This window comes from Poecilia formosa, unplaced genomic scaffold, assembly GCF_000485575.1.
Source record: "Poecilia formosa unplaced genomic scaffold, Poecilia_formosa-5.1.2 Scaffold905, whole genome shotgun sequence".
Lineage (NCBI taxonomy): Eukaryota > Metazoa > Chordata > Actinopteri > Cyprinodontiformes > Poeciliidae > Poecilia > Poecilia formosa.
This window is the reverse complement of record NW_006800844.1, coordinates 77418-90211: the sequence shown is the minus strand read 5'-3', so window position 1 is coordinate 90211 and position 12794 is coordinate 77418. Positions and strand designations below refer to the sequence as shown.

The window sequence follows — 12794 nt, the reverse complement described above, 5'->3', positions numbered from 1 at the left end:
AAAGATGATGGTAGCAGTTTTAGACGGGCAGCATGGACAGATAGACTTAGCCATCTATCTGTGCTATGGTAGGAAAATCTGACGAGGTAGCACAGATGGTCAGAACTCCTGGTTTACACCTGCTGCTGCTGTGCTGAGCTGCACAGGTGTGTTAGAGTCTTTGCACAGTTTCCCCCCAAACTAACCGTCTGACGAGGTAGCATCACTTCAAGGTCCAATAGATTTTGGCTCATTTTTTTCCTGGTCATTCGGAACCAGGCAGGACTTAAACTGGAATCTGGATTCTAGTTTCAGAAGATTTTCAGTTCTTCATAATAATCACAACTCTGGGGATTTCAGAAGGAATGAGATGAAAACTCACCATTAAGCTGTGCGTTGCTTCCTGTGGGAGAAAAAGCAGATAGTTAGTCACAGTTCTGACTGAACCGGTTCCTACCGGACCGGTTCTTCCTCCAGGTGAGGCCGGGGGAATTTTCAAGAACAAAACAGGAATTCAACTTATTTAACTCCAGGTAAACAGGAGCAGTCATCACGCTGCTTCATTTAGATTAATGTTGTTATTGTCTGACTAGACAGTAGAGAAATGAAACCAATATTAAATGTAATTGGTTTGATTGTAATTTGTTTATTTCAGTGAATAAAACATGATTCAAAAAGGAAGAACTGGAAGCATTCAGGCTGCTTTACTGTGTTCCAGTTGAAACGACTGCTCTTTATTTCCTCTAACTAAAAACCAGTTTTCTGTTTTATCAGATCTTTGCCGGTTCCTTTGTGTTTTATTTCTTTTCATGTTTGAGTTTCAGGAAGTTTTTCTTCAGTCCTGGTTTCTTCGGTTCTCTTCCCTCCAGCTGTTCCTCGATGCTCAGAAACCTGTGAACTCGTCTCCCTTTCCTCTCCCTCAACAAGTTTAAACTTTTTACCAAACTGGTTTTCATAAAACTCCTGCTTGTGTTTTGGTCTCTGAGGCCCACATGACAGTTTGGTGGAGAAGAGATAAAATTTGAACATTAAACTGTTAGATATTCTGAACAAACTGGATTCATCCGGATGATTTGAACCTTTATAACGTGATGTTATTAACATTGTTAACATCATTGTTAACTTGTGTCTGTTAACCAGAAATGTGTTAACAGACGATGGAGATCCAGAATTTAAATCCTTGTGAGCAAAAATGAATACATGAATAAAATCAAAGCTTAAATGAAGTTTGGAGATCTGAGCTTTGGGTTTAAATCCCCTCAGATTCGCTCTGACTTGTTTAAAACGCTTTGGACTCTCAGGTCTGGACTCTCAGGTCTGGGCTCTGCAGAGTGAAGCTGGAAGCTTCCATGCTGGTTTGTGGCTGAGATCACAGGGTTGAACTGGTTTTACTGGTTTCAGCTGGTGAACAGCCTGTTGTCACCTCATTGTTTAGTGTTTCAGGTATTTTTGCATCTAAAATGTCGTGGAACAAGATTTCCCAGAATCCACTCTGTCGCTGAGACATGTTCAGGTCCAACATCGCATGATACCAACAGCTGGCTGCTTCTCCTCACTGTTATCGGACATAAAATAAAAAGTTATTTTAATAATCTGTGAAGAATTCTGGTAAAGAAACGACGGTTTAAAAACTGAGAAGAACTGGGGCCAGTTGGGTTTGTGTGTTTGGGAAACATTTTGCTTTATTTCTGCACTGCTTGGTTGTTGCTTTGTTCTCTTTTTACTGAGCCAACAAGGTCAAAGTTCACAGGAAGGAGAAAGCATGGAGGCTTTCAGGTTCAGAACAATCCCGCTAATGGACCAATTAAAGTTTTGCAGCCTTTCACACCTCAGACACGAGATTAAAACATATTATTAGAAAGGCGTTGACATCATCAACACTGAGCTGAATGGAGGGAAGGGCCGCTGACGCACCGACCTGGCTGCTCATCAGAGGCCAACAGTCTGACTGCAGGTCGCCACCTGCTGCAGCCAACCCGACCTGACCGGACTCAGGCCGTGGAGCCACTAGAGGCCTCGGGTCTGCGGGTTTGAGGGAAGAACCGGGTCCAGTGGTTCAGACACAAACAGTGAAGCAGCTTTAAGAAGCAAACAGGAAATGTGGTAGATTTCCAGAGTCTGTTAAAAACGGAGACGTTTTGCTTCGATCCAATGACGGCCAACTGGAGGCGGCTTCAGGAACGAATCTAAAGGCGAGTCCAGAACCGTTCGGATCATCGCTGACCTGCGGTCCGACTCCTCCTGAACCCGTCTGACAAACCAGTTGGTGCACAAACCTGTTGATCCAGAACCAGCAGTCTGAGAAGGACACAGACTATGCCAAGAATCATCCCCACCCGTAACCTTTAACCTTTGCTCCTTAAATCGGGCCACCAGGAACCTCCCAGCTCTTAAGCGACAAACCCGGCGAGGAGAGGTAAGACGTTGGTCTGGTTTCCCTCTCTGGTTCGGACTTGATGGTCCCAGTGTTTGGACCATCAGGATCTAACAACATGCTAACAGCAGCAGGGAACAACTTCCTTCTGCTGGCCTTCAGAGGACGGCGATCGTCTCACCGTGTGGAGCAGGTTGAAACTGCTCCCTCCTAGTTTCACTAATTATTTTCTCTCTGGCTCAGCGATCAACAGAAAAGGAGGATTATTTGTGGATGGAGAAGATTTTCCAGCTGTTTCTAAGGTCTGGACCGTTTTTTTGTAGAAGGTCCCGTATCCTGCCTTCTTTAGGGTTATCTCACGGTGAAGAGTGAAGGTAGAACAATGTTATGAGGAAGGGTCCTTTCAGCAAACCGCTGCCAAATACTAAACCACACTAAGCATTTCTGTGGTTTTTATTTCTACTTCCTTTATTTAAATTACTTGCACCTGTTGCTTCCACAATGTTGGTGCACTCAGTTGTTATGTAGAAAGTAATTCTGGTTTCTGAACTGCTTTAAGCAAACGGCGGTGGAAACCGACTGGCTAGCCGCTAAAGCCCCTTTTGCACTGCACAGCTGGACCCGGGCCGATCGTTTTTGCATTAACACTTCCAGCCCGGTACCGCCGGGCTCCCTGGAACCCCGAGAGCTGCGGTTCCAACCGGGCCGGTGTTCTGTCAGATCAGCATACGTTGTCAGATAGTCATACAGCATATGGCTATCTGACAGAACAAAGGCAATAGAGACAAAGAACGAAGTAAATCTGCCATTTATCTAAGAAAAAGAAAATAAAATTAATTTTTAGGTACCCCCCACTAATGTTAGAACAATGGTTCAGTCCAAAGTGTAGCAGGAGCAACAGTAATGAGATGGGATTTACGCCCTTGGGTTTACGTGACGTATCCTGCTGAATGCAAAACGACCAGGGCCATAGCACCAATAGGACCGGGTCGAACCGAGCCGGGCCGGACCCTGCAGTGCAAAAAGGGCTTAACTGTGCGCTACTAGTAGCTGAAACCCTCCTGGGCCCCGTGGGTCCTCAGAGTCTGACGCCAACCTTCATTCTCAGATTAACTTTTGAAAGCTGACGGATTCCTGCCTGGAATAATCCTGAATTCAGGTTTGAAAATTAAACTCTTGGTTTTTGCTTTACGTGTTTTTAATTCCATTAAAGTTGTTCACTTTTAAACTGCCATCATCAGATAAATTCTTCCTAAATCTCTGATTTGAGGAGTTTAAAATAAGCTGGTTAAAGTTCATTTTGTTATTTTAACATTTTGTTGTGATGATAATTATACTTTTAGGTTCTCTTGTCATGCGTACCGTTTACATCCTGTGATAAAAAGTGAACCTGTACTGTATGAACATATTTACAAGACAGAATGTTGAGGACAACTTTAACATTTTTAGACATACAAATACAAAGATATTCTGAAAAAAGCGACAGGAAAAGTTTTCCATCTGTATGTAAAAATACAAACAATCTCCAACATGAAGTTCGCAAAAAGGTAAAAGAAAAGGTTGGAGCCAAAACCTTTCTAACGTTCCTAAATGATGTTGAACAGATACGGTTATATCAGAGTCAAACTTCAGGGCAAACATTAGAACTTTTTATTTTGATACGTTGATTACATGTCAAAATGTCCCTGGATCAAGATTTACTAAGGATTAATACTTTCTGGGAGACAGAAGTAAAAAATATAAGTTTTAGTGTTATACTGTTATAAAAAGTATAATATAATATAGAACAATTATGCTAACCTTTATTCAAACTGCTTAATGCTGAGAGCTTTTAGATTATCGTACATCAAACTTTATGTTATTTTTTAACAGCTGCTGTTTAAATGTTAATAAATCCAGAATGATGTCAGAAACTCAGCAGGAACACGACCCATTTAAAGCTGACCAGGTTTCTGCTCTGAACCGTCGTCCAGGTGAGACTCACCTGCAGCCCAGAGGGTCAGCAGCAGCAGGACTCTGGAGGAAGACGACCCGACCTTCATCATGAAGAGACTCTGGAGCTTCAGCTCTGAAGATGAAGAAACGCTGCTCTGAACCGACCCGACTGCTGATGGAGCAACACCTCTCACCCTCATATACACACACAGAGACACACACCCTGATACGCACACACACATGCACACACCCACACTGCAAACACAACAAGCGCCTCCAGACATGGAAGTCCTTCCACACTGGCAAATGTTATTTAATGTATTATATATTTTATTCATTTTAATTTATTTGTTTTTTTATTTAAACCATTTATGTATTTTTATTTTATTTACTAGGGATGGTTCAGGAAGCAGATGAAGAGCATGCAGCGCCCCCTTCTGGTTTTATATGCAGAGAAAGATGCAGCAGAAAATTCCAAGTTAGATTGAAGTGAATGAAACCAGATAATCCAGATGCTTCTGGTTGTAAATGATTCTGCTGGTTGTTCCTCATTATTACTCTTCACTGACTCACCAGTCATATAGAGACATTTAACATTTAATTGTTTTAACAAAATAAACTTTAAATCATCAAAACTCAACAGATTTTCTCACTGCTTTCTGAAGCCACTGATGGCGTCACACATAAACATCGAGCTGCGGGTCAAAGGTCAGCTACCTGAGCTTCCAGGTTTCAGAGGTCAGGCTGCCGACCAACAGAGGCTGAATGTCAGCTTCTGGACCGCATCGCGGAAAGGTGAGTCCAGGTGAGACCAGGTGAGTCCAGGTGAGATCAGGTGAGTCCAGGTGCAGCTCTGTTCACAAACCATCCAGAGTCTAAAAGTAGCTCACAGTGACATCAGCTGAAGCCAGAAATAAATCGGTGAATGTGGAGCTCGATTGGGGAAGATGGAGGACAGGAAGCAGAGACAGCAGCTCCGTCTGCCTTTATGTTAGGCGATGAGGTGACCTCGCTGATCAATCACCAGTCTCTTCATTGATCAGTGATCAGACTGCAGTTCTTGGCTGAACTCTCCGTCAACAGTCATGATGATGACGTCAGTTCCTCCATGGCGGTGAACTGCATTCCCTTTGCTGCCATCTAGTGGACAGAAGTAGAACAGAAATGGTGGTTTCTAGTTTAACTGATTCTACTCATTTCTCAGAAATGTTTCCTTATATTTTTATTTCAGTTTAAATATTTTCTTTCGCTCCATTAAAAGCTGGAGAACATAATGAATCTACATGCAGGAAACGCTTCATTTTCCATAAACTCCCCTAATAAACTGATCTGATATTTCTAGTTAAAGTTTCAATCATAAGACAACTTTTTCCTTAACTCTTGTGTGTGTGAAAACTGAGGCAAACATAGAGGACTATGGCAAATGACAAGTTTTACGTGTGTGGGGTCGGTTGGACCCCATTTCTACATACAAGGGTTGAAAGAGATCCGATCCCAGTTTAACTGAACCTGCAGAGTCCCAGTCCTGCAGCGGCTCCAAGTCCTCCGAGTCTCCTTCAGTCTAAAACCTGAAATATCCAACAGATTGAATAAACCTTCGGCCTTCAGGAGGATTTCTGCGCTTTATTAAAACAACATGTTGATATTTTTGCTCTAATATTGTCTCCGTCATTCCCGCTCTGGGAGCTTCTGGAAATGTTGTGAATTCATCGGGCTTTTCTGTCACTTTCTGACATTTTCTCCGAGCGACCAGAAGCTGGGAGAAACTTCTAGCGGGTGACGTCATGACGCACGCGCTCTGTGATTGGCCGAAGGCTGAAGAAGCGACGAGAAGTGAGTGAGGAGGTATAAAGAGCGGTGAGGGTAAAGCTGGGGCAGTTAGAGATTCAGAGACCTTTAGAGAGCATCAGAAGATCCAGCAGAGGAGAAAGAAGCATCACAGCGCTCTGCGCAGGAAACTCTGGACGACAGTAAGTTCTCACTTTTCTTCTTCTCTGCTCCCGCAGTAACTACAGTCGGAATTCATGCTCTTATTAACAGGTGGAGGGACAGAGAAACGCACTTTGTAGAGTGTAGTCAAAGACAGAAACATGCCGAACAGATTTGTGGAGCAAATGATGTTTGAACATCGCTGAATGCAGCTTTACAGAAGCGTCGGATTGGAGCAAAACCTGCTACAAAGTCCAGTAAAACCCTAAAGTGTAGTGTACTGCTGTACTGAATATGAAGTGTTTCTGAGAGGGAATAATCCTCCTTCTCCTCCTGTGTGTCTCTGCTGGTTTAGGCCTGAAAGGAAACCCAGCCAAGATGTGTGCAGCTAAAAACGTGGCCATCGGCATCGACCTGGGCACCACCTACTCCTGCGTGGGGGTTTTCCAGCACGGAAAAGTGGAAATCGTCGCCAACGACCAGGGCAACAGGACCACCCCCAGCTACGTGGCCTTCACCGACACCGAGAGGCTGATCGGGGACGCGGCCAAGAACCAGGTGGCCCTGAACCCCAGCAACACGGTGTTTGATGCCAAGAGGCTGATCGGCAGAAAGTTTGAAGAGCCGGTGGTGCAGGCCGACATGAAGCACTGGCCCTTCAAGGTGCTTTCAGAAGGAGGCAGACCCAAAATTCAGGTGGAGTACAAAGGGGAGAACAAAGCCTTCTTCCCCGAAGAGATCTCCTCCATGGTTCTGGTGAAGATGAAGGAGATCGCCGAGGCCTACCTGGGCCACAAGGTGTCCAACGCCGTGGTCACGGTCCCCGCCTACTTCAACGACTCCCAGCGACAGGCCACCAAAGACGCAGGCGTCATCGCGGGACTCAACGTCCTGAGGATCATCAACGAGCCCACGGCGGCCGCCATCGCGTACGGTCTGGACAAAGGCAAGTCGGGAGAGAGAAACGTCCTGATCTTTGACCTGGGCGGAGGCACCTTCGACGTGTCCGTCCTGACCATCGAGGACGGCATCTTTGAGGTGAAGGCCACGGCCGGAGACACTCACCTGGGAGGAGAGGACTTTGACAACCGCATGGTCAACCACTTTGTGGAGGAATTCAAGAGGAAACACAAGAAGGACATCAGCCAGAACAAGAGAGCCTTGAGGAGGCTGCGCACAGCTTGCGAGAGGGCCAAGAGGACCCTGTCCTCCAGCTCCCAGGCCAGCATCGAGATCGACTCTCTGTTCGAGGGCGTGGACCTGTACACCTCCATCACCAGGGCTCGCTTTGAGGAGCTGTGCTCCGACCTGTTCAGGGGAACCTTGGAGCCCGTGGAGAAGGCCCTGAGGGACGCCAAGATGGACAAGGGCCAGATCCACGACGTGGTCCTGGTGGGAGGCTCCACCCGAATCCCCAAGATCCAGAAGCTGCTGCAGGACTTCTTCAACGGCCGGGAGCTGAACAAGAGCATCAACCCGGACGAGGCGGTGGCTTACGGCGCCGCCGTCCAGGCAGCCATCCTGACGGGCGACACGTCGGGGAACGTCCAGGACCTGCTGCTGCTGGACGTGGCTCCTCTGTCCCTGGGGATCGAGACGGCCGGAGGAGTGATGACGGCCCTGATCAAACGCAACACCACCGTCCCCACCAAGCAGACCCAGGTGTTCAGCACCTACTCCGACAACCAGCCCGGGGTCCTGATCCAGGTCTACGAAGGGGAGAGGGCCATGACCAAGGACAACAATCTGCTGGGCAGGTTTGAGCTGACGGGAATCCCGCCCGCTCCACGAGGGGTCCCCCAGATCGAGGTCACCTTCGACGTGGACGCCAACGGCATCCTGAACGTGTCCGCGGTGGACAAAAGCACCGGCAAAGAGAACAAGATCACCATCACCAACGACAAGGGCCGACTGAGCAAAGAGGAGATCGAGAGGATGGTGCAGGACGCCGAGAAGTACAAAGCCGAGGACGAGCTGCAGAGGGACAAGATAGCTGCCAAGAACTCCTTGGAGTCCTACGCTTTCACCATGAAGAGCAGCGTGGAGGACGAGAGCTTGAAGGGCAAGATCAGCCAGGAGGACAAGAAGAAGGTGGTGGACAAGTGCGAGGAGACCATCAGCTGGCTGGAGAACAACCAGCTGGCTGAGAAAGACGAGTACCAACACCAGCAGAAGGAGCTGGAGAAGGTGTGCAACCCCATCATCAGTAAGTTGTACCAGGGAGGGAGGCCCACTGGGAGCTGCAGAGAGCAGGCAGGAGCCCACAGCCAGGGGCCCACTGTGGAGGAGGTGGACTGAAGGACGACTGGAGGTTTAATATTGTAAAAGTCAAAACTGTTTACCTTGTTCTGTTCATGAGACTTGAATATATTTTTGCTCTTTGCTTTTTTTTTCTATTGCTTTATGTTAATAAACTGATTGAATGTCATTTGTCTGGTGTCTTTGCTTCCAGAAGTTAAGGTTTTCTAAATGTTAGTTTAGATTGATCTCCAGGTTTCACTGGAGCGGTTCAGAGTGTGAAGCAGCCGGATGGGGATCAGTGGAGACCGACGGGAAGAGCCGTTGGTTCCCTGGAGGAGCTGACCACTGGCCGGGCAGAGGGAAGTCTCCCTGGCCGACCCGACCCGGATTGGCTGGGGGGTACAATGGGAACAATCCAGCAATATCCAAAATCACCAGCAGGTGTCACTGTTTTGTTTTCCACCAGGAACATTTCTTTGTGAGATGCCTGGCATTTCAGGAGAGGACAGGCGGTTATGTCTATGGTTACATCAACCAGTCCGCAGCAGCAGGGAGGGTTCCTAATGAACACCTCTCACCAAGCAAACAATTCATCTGTGATTCCCGGTTCACCTGTCTAATATCCTGGAACAAGATTCATGACCATCTGCTATAAAAAGGTTCATAGAAAAAAAAAGATATGGATCGTGGTGTGATGAAAGCCTAATGTTTTTCAGAAGAAGTGAGGTAATTCTAATAATCGATCCCAGATGTTCAGATGTTTCCTAACTCGGAGCTTCCCGGGCGGTCACACACAGCTGCTGTGTGGAAGTGCGTGATTTCCCGCAGCTTGCCTCACAGCATCACCATATTCATAATCATCTTCATCTCTATGTAGGTCGGTTTATTTTTGAAGCGGAAGTCTCACCGGAAGTGGAGCTGGTGCTGCTCCCGCCCCAGCAGCCCGTGCCATCTTGTGTTTAGCAGGAACAAAAAACGGGAGGAGGAACGGGTCCAGATGGAGGATGGGGTGCGGGTTCTAGGCCCACTCTAGGCCGGTTCGGTGGGTCAGTATGTCCGGACGGGAATCTTTGCAAGGAAACATCAACCACACCCCGCGGAGCAGCTGATGGCACCGTTAGCCTGCCAGCTAACGCGCTAAGCTATTAGCTCAGGAGCGGCGCAGACCGGAGCTCCGGAGCGGACCGTTAGAGACCCGCAGACCCTCCTAGAGCCAGCGGCTGGACCGCAGCGTCTCCCCAAAACCCAGAAGAACCGGGATGGACATGAACCAGGAGTTCTGCTGAGGGGAAACCCGCGATATGAGGATCGAGGCTGGGCGCTAGCTTTGCTGCTAACCGTTAGTTTTTCGGTCCAGAGAAGAACCTCAAGAAGCTGCGGTGAGTTCGGCCACGTCCGGGTCCGAACCTGGGGGCCAGTAGGGTCAAAATATGGGGCCAACCTGGGGGCCAGTAAGGCCAGCAGGGTCTCCAGTACAGAAGGTTTCTCAGCAGCCTAAATCTGATTTCTTCTTCCTACAGCTTCCTTAAATGTTTCCGAACCACTGAAGTACGACGGTTCCTTCAGTTAAACCCGGTTTATCTGTGAGATTAGGCTCATAAAGATTAGTTGCATTTTAAAATATATTATGATCCTCTGAATAAAAGTAGTTGGTGTCAGATGTTAAAAGCTTACTGTTCCTAAAAACAGATATCCTGTTCATATCAATAAATTATTATTGATTTTATATTATTAGTCCCTGAGGTTCACAGGAACAGATTACTGAGCCAAGTGGGAATATTATGACCATGAACATGGAAGCTCAGGCTGTTTTTATGTAGTTTTTATTTCTTTCGTCTTCAGTGAGTCAGAGCAGCTTCACCAAACTGCTGCTCTATTGTTGCTGACCCGGTTCTGCAGGTTTAGGTTTTATTATTATTATTCAGATGCTTGGTGCTGAAGCTGGTTGTTGTGCTGTTTTAACCCTTCCTGACCTTTCCTCGTCGCTGTAGATGGCTTTAAACTAGATGTTGACCGCTCTCTTGGCATATTATTAGCACTGGTGGTGGGCAACGTTTACTGGTTGCCCGGCGTTTTTCCTTTTCCATTCCTTAAAATTCTTAGTTTTTAAAAAGCAGTGTAATAATTTTCTGCAGTCAGCGCAGACGCTGCTTTCCAAAGGTCGTCTGCAGCTGCAAACGTCACCAAGGTTCGGAGACGGCGGGATGCGGCTGCGCTCCAGTCCTTTACATTTACTCTCAGCCTGTTGTCTGCGGGTGAAGACAAAAGCAAGTTAAGTTTTCAGAAATGTGATAGAAACTACTGAACTTCAAACCGGCTGTGACCTGATATGTTAAAGGAGAGCAAAACCAAGATGGGAGACTCCAGGCCTGCTGCTTAGGGTTCATTGCTGCTGGATGCTGCGTTGATGCTGCAGCTCTTTCTTTGGATCCGTCCTCTGTCTGCGAGCCAAACTCTTATTCTTGTAGAGATGATGAATCTCTATTGTTAGCTTAGCGATCATTCTCAGCAGGCGGTTCAGATCCAGACATGTGACCGGCTTCCCCGTCACTCTGGAGCTGCTTCCTCTTTGGGATTTCCTGCTGTGGGCGCCCCAGACAGGAAGTGAAGGAGTTTCTCCGGGATGTGAAGGGTTAACATGGCTGCTGTCAAAGCCGCAGCTCGCTGGTTCCCATCATCGTTACTGGAACCAGGTCTTCAGTTGAATTGGAGGCTGCAGAGCTTAAAAACACTAAAGTCGATGTTGAAACTGGATGCAGTCTACCTGTGCCTCTTACCTGAGCTACGCTCCTATTGGCTGACAGGCTGGAGCTCAGAGAGGTGGAGAGACCACGTTTAACAGAAGAGAGTCATGAAAATCCTTATTGGTCCATTCATAAAAACATCCATCCCAAACAGACGTGACACGTTGTCATTCAGAGCATCTTCAGCCATGTGGGTCCAGCAGCAGTCAGTCTACCTGCGACTCTGAACAGTTCCTCTGACTGAAGACTGTTTTTGTATGTTGTCTCATGCTAACATGCTAACAACTGAATATCAGCTAATCCACCTCCTTTGCTTTTGCTCCTTCTGTTTAATCTCTGTCTGGTTGTGCATTAGAGAGAGGTAGGAGTAGGGGAAGAGAACTTCCTGTGGGGCATAGGGTCAAAGTTCAGGGATTATTTGAGCCTCTGAGATGCTAGTCAGCACGTCTCAGTTATAAAGACTATTCCTTGTTGCCATGGTTACGCATCATAACTATCAGAAAGTTAAATGGAGCGCTGCTGGAGGACAGCTGCACTCCGTTTATGGCACTAAAGATGGCCGCCGTCTCTGGATGGATTTCAGGAAAGACGCTGGTAAACAGGAAGCCCAGCTAACGGCAACGGCCGTCTGTGGAGCATTGACTGCAGCTTCTGACCCGGTTCTAACCTGGTTCTGTTGGCTGCAGCTTCTGGCCCGAGTCATAATGGGGACCAGGAGTGGTGGGTTGGGATGTGATGCGTTCACTGACTCAGGCTGCTTTCAGTTCATTATCATTTTCAGCCATTATTTATTTTTAGCGTCTGCTTTCTTCTTATTCTACTGAAGTCGCTTGTGTCACGTTGATGATGTAACAGTCTCACGTTGATGATGTAACAGTCAGGTAAGTGCGACTCGGCTGTTCTGCCGAGACTGAGGTTTTCCAGGGAACGGTGGGCGTGCAGCCACTCGTCCAGGATCAACCGTCTCCGTCCTTGTTGCCATGGAAACCTTGTCTTTATCTATGCAAGAACTGATTTATGTTCGGGATGAAAACCCGGTTCCAAGTCCAGACCAGATCCAGGTTCTGATCAGTCCTGCTTCAGTTCCTCCAGATTTTCCAACCAAGCAGAAAAACTTTCAGTTCTGGAGACGATGCAGGGACACCAACACCTGGCTGTCCCTGCATCGTCCCCACTGTCCTCTAATGTCCTCTGCTGTCCCCTGTCCCATCCCCAGGTGCAGCCATGCCCTCCAGTGCGCGTGCGGGGAGCCTCAAGGACCCCGATGTGGCCGATCTGTTCTGCAGAGACGATCCAGAGAAGCTCTTCACCGACCTGAGGGAGATCGGACATGGCAGCTTCGGGGCCGTCTACTTCGTGAGTACTCTGGTTCTGGAGCGACAGCAGAACCGGAACCCACAGAATCGTTCGGCTGCTGAGGACCGGTTCCTGAACGCGACGCCGCAGAACTCCATGTAGAACCAGGACTGGAGTGGTTTGGATCAGGACAAGCTCCTCCTCTCAGCCTGAATCTGACAGCACTCAGACGGAGCAGAGGAGGCCTGAAAGTGTGTGTGTGTGTGTGTGTGTGTGTGTGTGTGTGTGTGTGTGTG

The 12794-nt window shown here is 47.7% G+C and overlaps 3 protein-coding genes across 3 annotated transcripts in view; 2 read left to right on the top strand and 1 right to left on the bottom strand.

Annotated features, from left to right (window-relative positions):
• Nucleotides 1–4807: 4807 nt before the first annotated feature.
• The window catches only part of tlcd3b (TLC domain containing 3B), a 46333-nt gene continuing 38346 nt past the window's right edge, over nt 4808–12794 (bottom strand). Inside the window, exon 6 of the mRNA XM_016667107.1 lies at nt 4808–5428. Coding sequence (XP_016522593.1) covers nt 5386–5428 — 43 coding nt within the window. The 3' untranslated portion in view covers nt 4808–5385. The remainder of the gene's footprint in view (nt 5429–12794) is intronic.
• Nucleotides 5808–8645, top strand: LOC103132027 (heat shock 70 kDa protein 1). The gene is made up of 2 exons (XM_007543779.2): nt 5808–6258; nt 6573–8645. The coding sequence occupies exon 2, from the start codon at nt 6596–6598 to the stop codon at nt 8513–8515; it is 1920 nt and encodes a 639-aa protein (XP_007543841.1). The 5' UTR covers nt 5808–6258; nt 6573–6595; the 3' UTR covers nt 8516–8645.
• Nucleotides 9600–12794, top strand: part of LOC103132028 (serine/threonine-protein kinase TAO2-like) — an 8086-nt gene continuing 4891 nt past the window's right edge. Inside the window, exons 1-2 of the mRNA XM_007543780.2 lie at nt 9600–9837; nt 12419–12558. Of these exons, the coding sequence (XP_007543842.2) occupies nt 12427–12558 (132 nt within the window). The 5' untranslated portion in view covers nt 9600–9837; nt 12419–12426. The remainder of the gene's footprint in view (nt 9838–12418; nt 12559–12794) is intronic.

Coding starts and splice junctions, on each gene's coding strand:
- LOC103132027 (XM_007543779.2), top strand. CDS start 6,596: ATGTGTGCAGCTAAAAACGTGGCCATCGGCATCGACCTGGGCACCACC.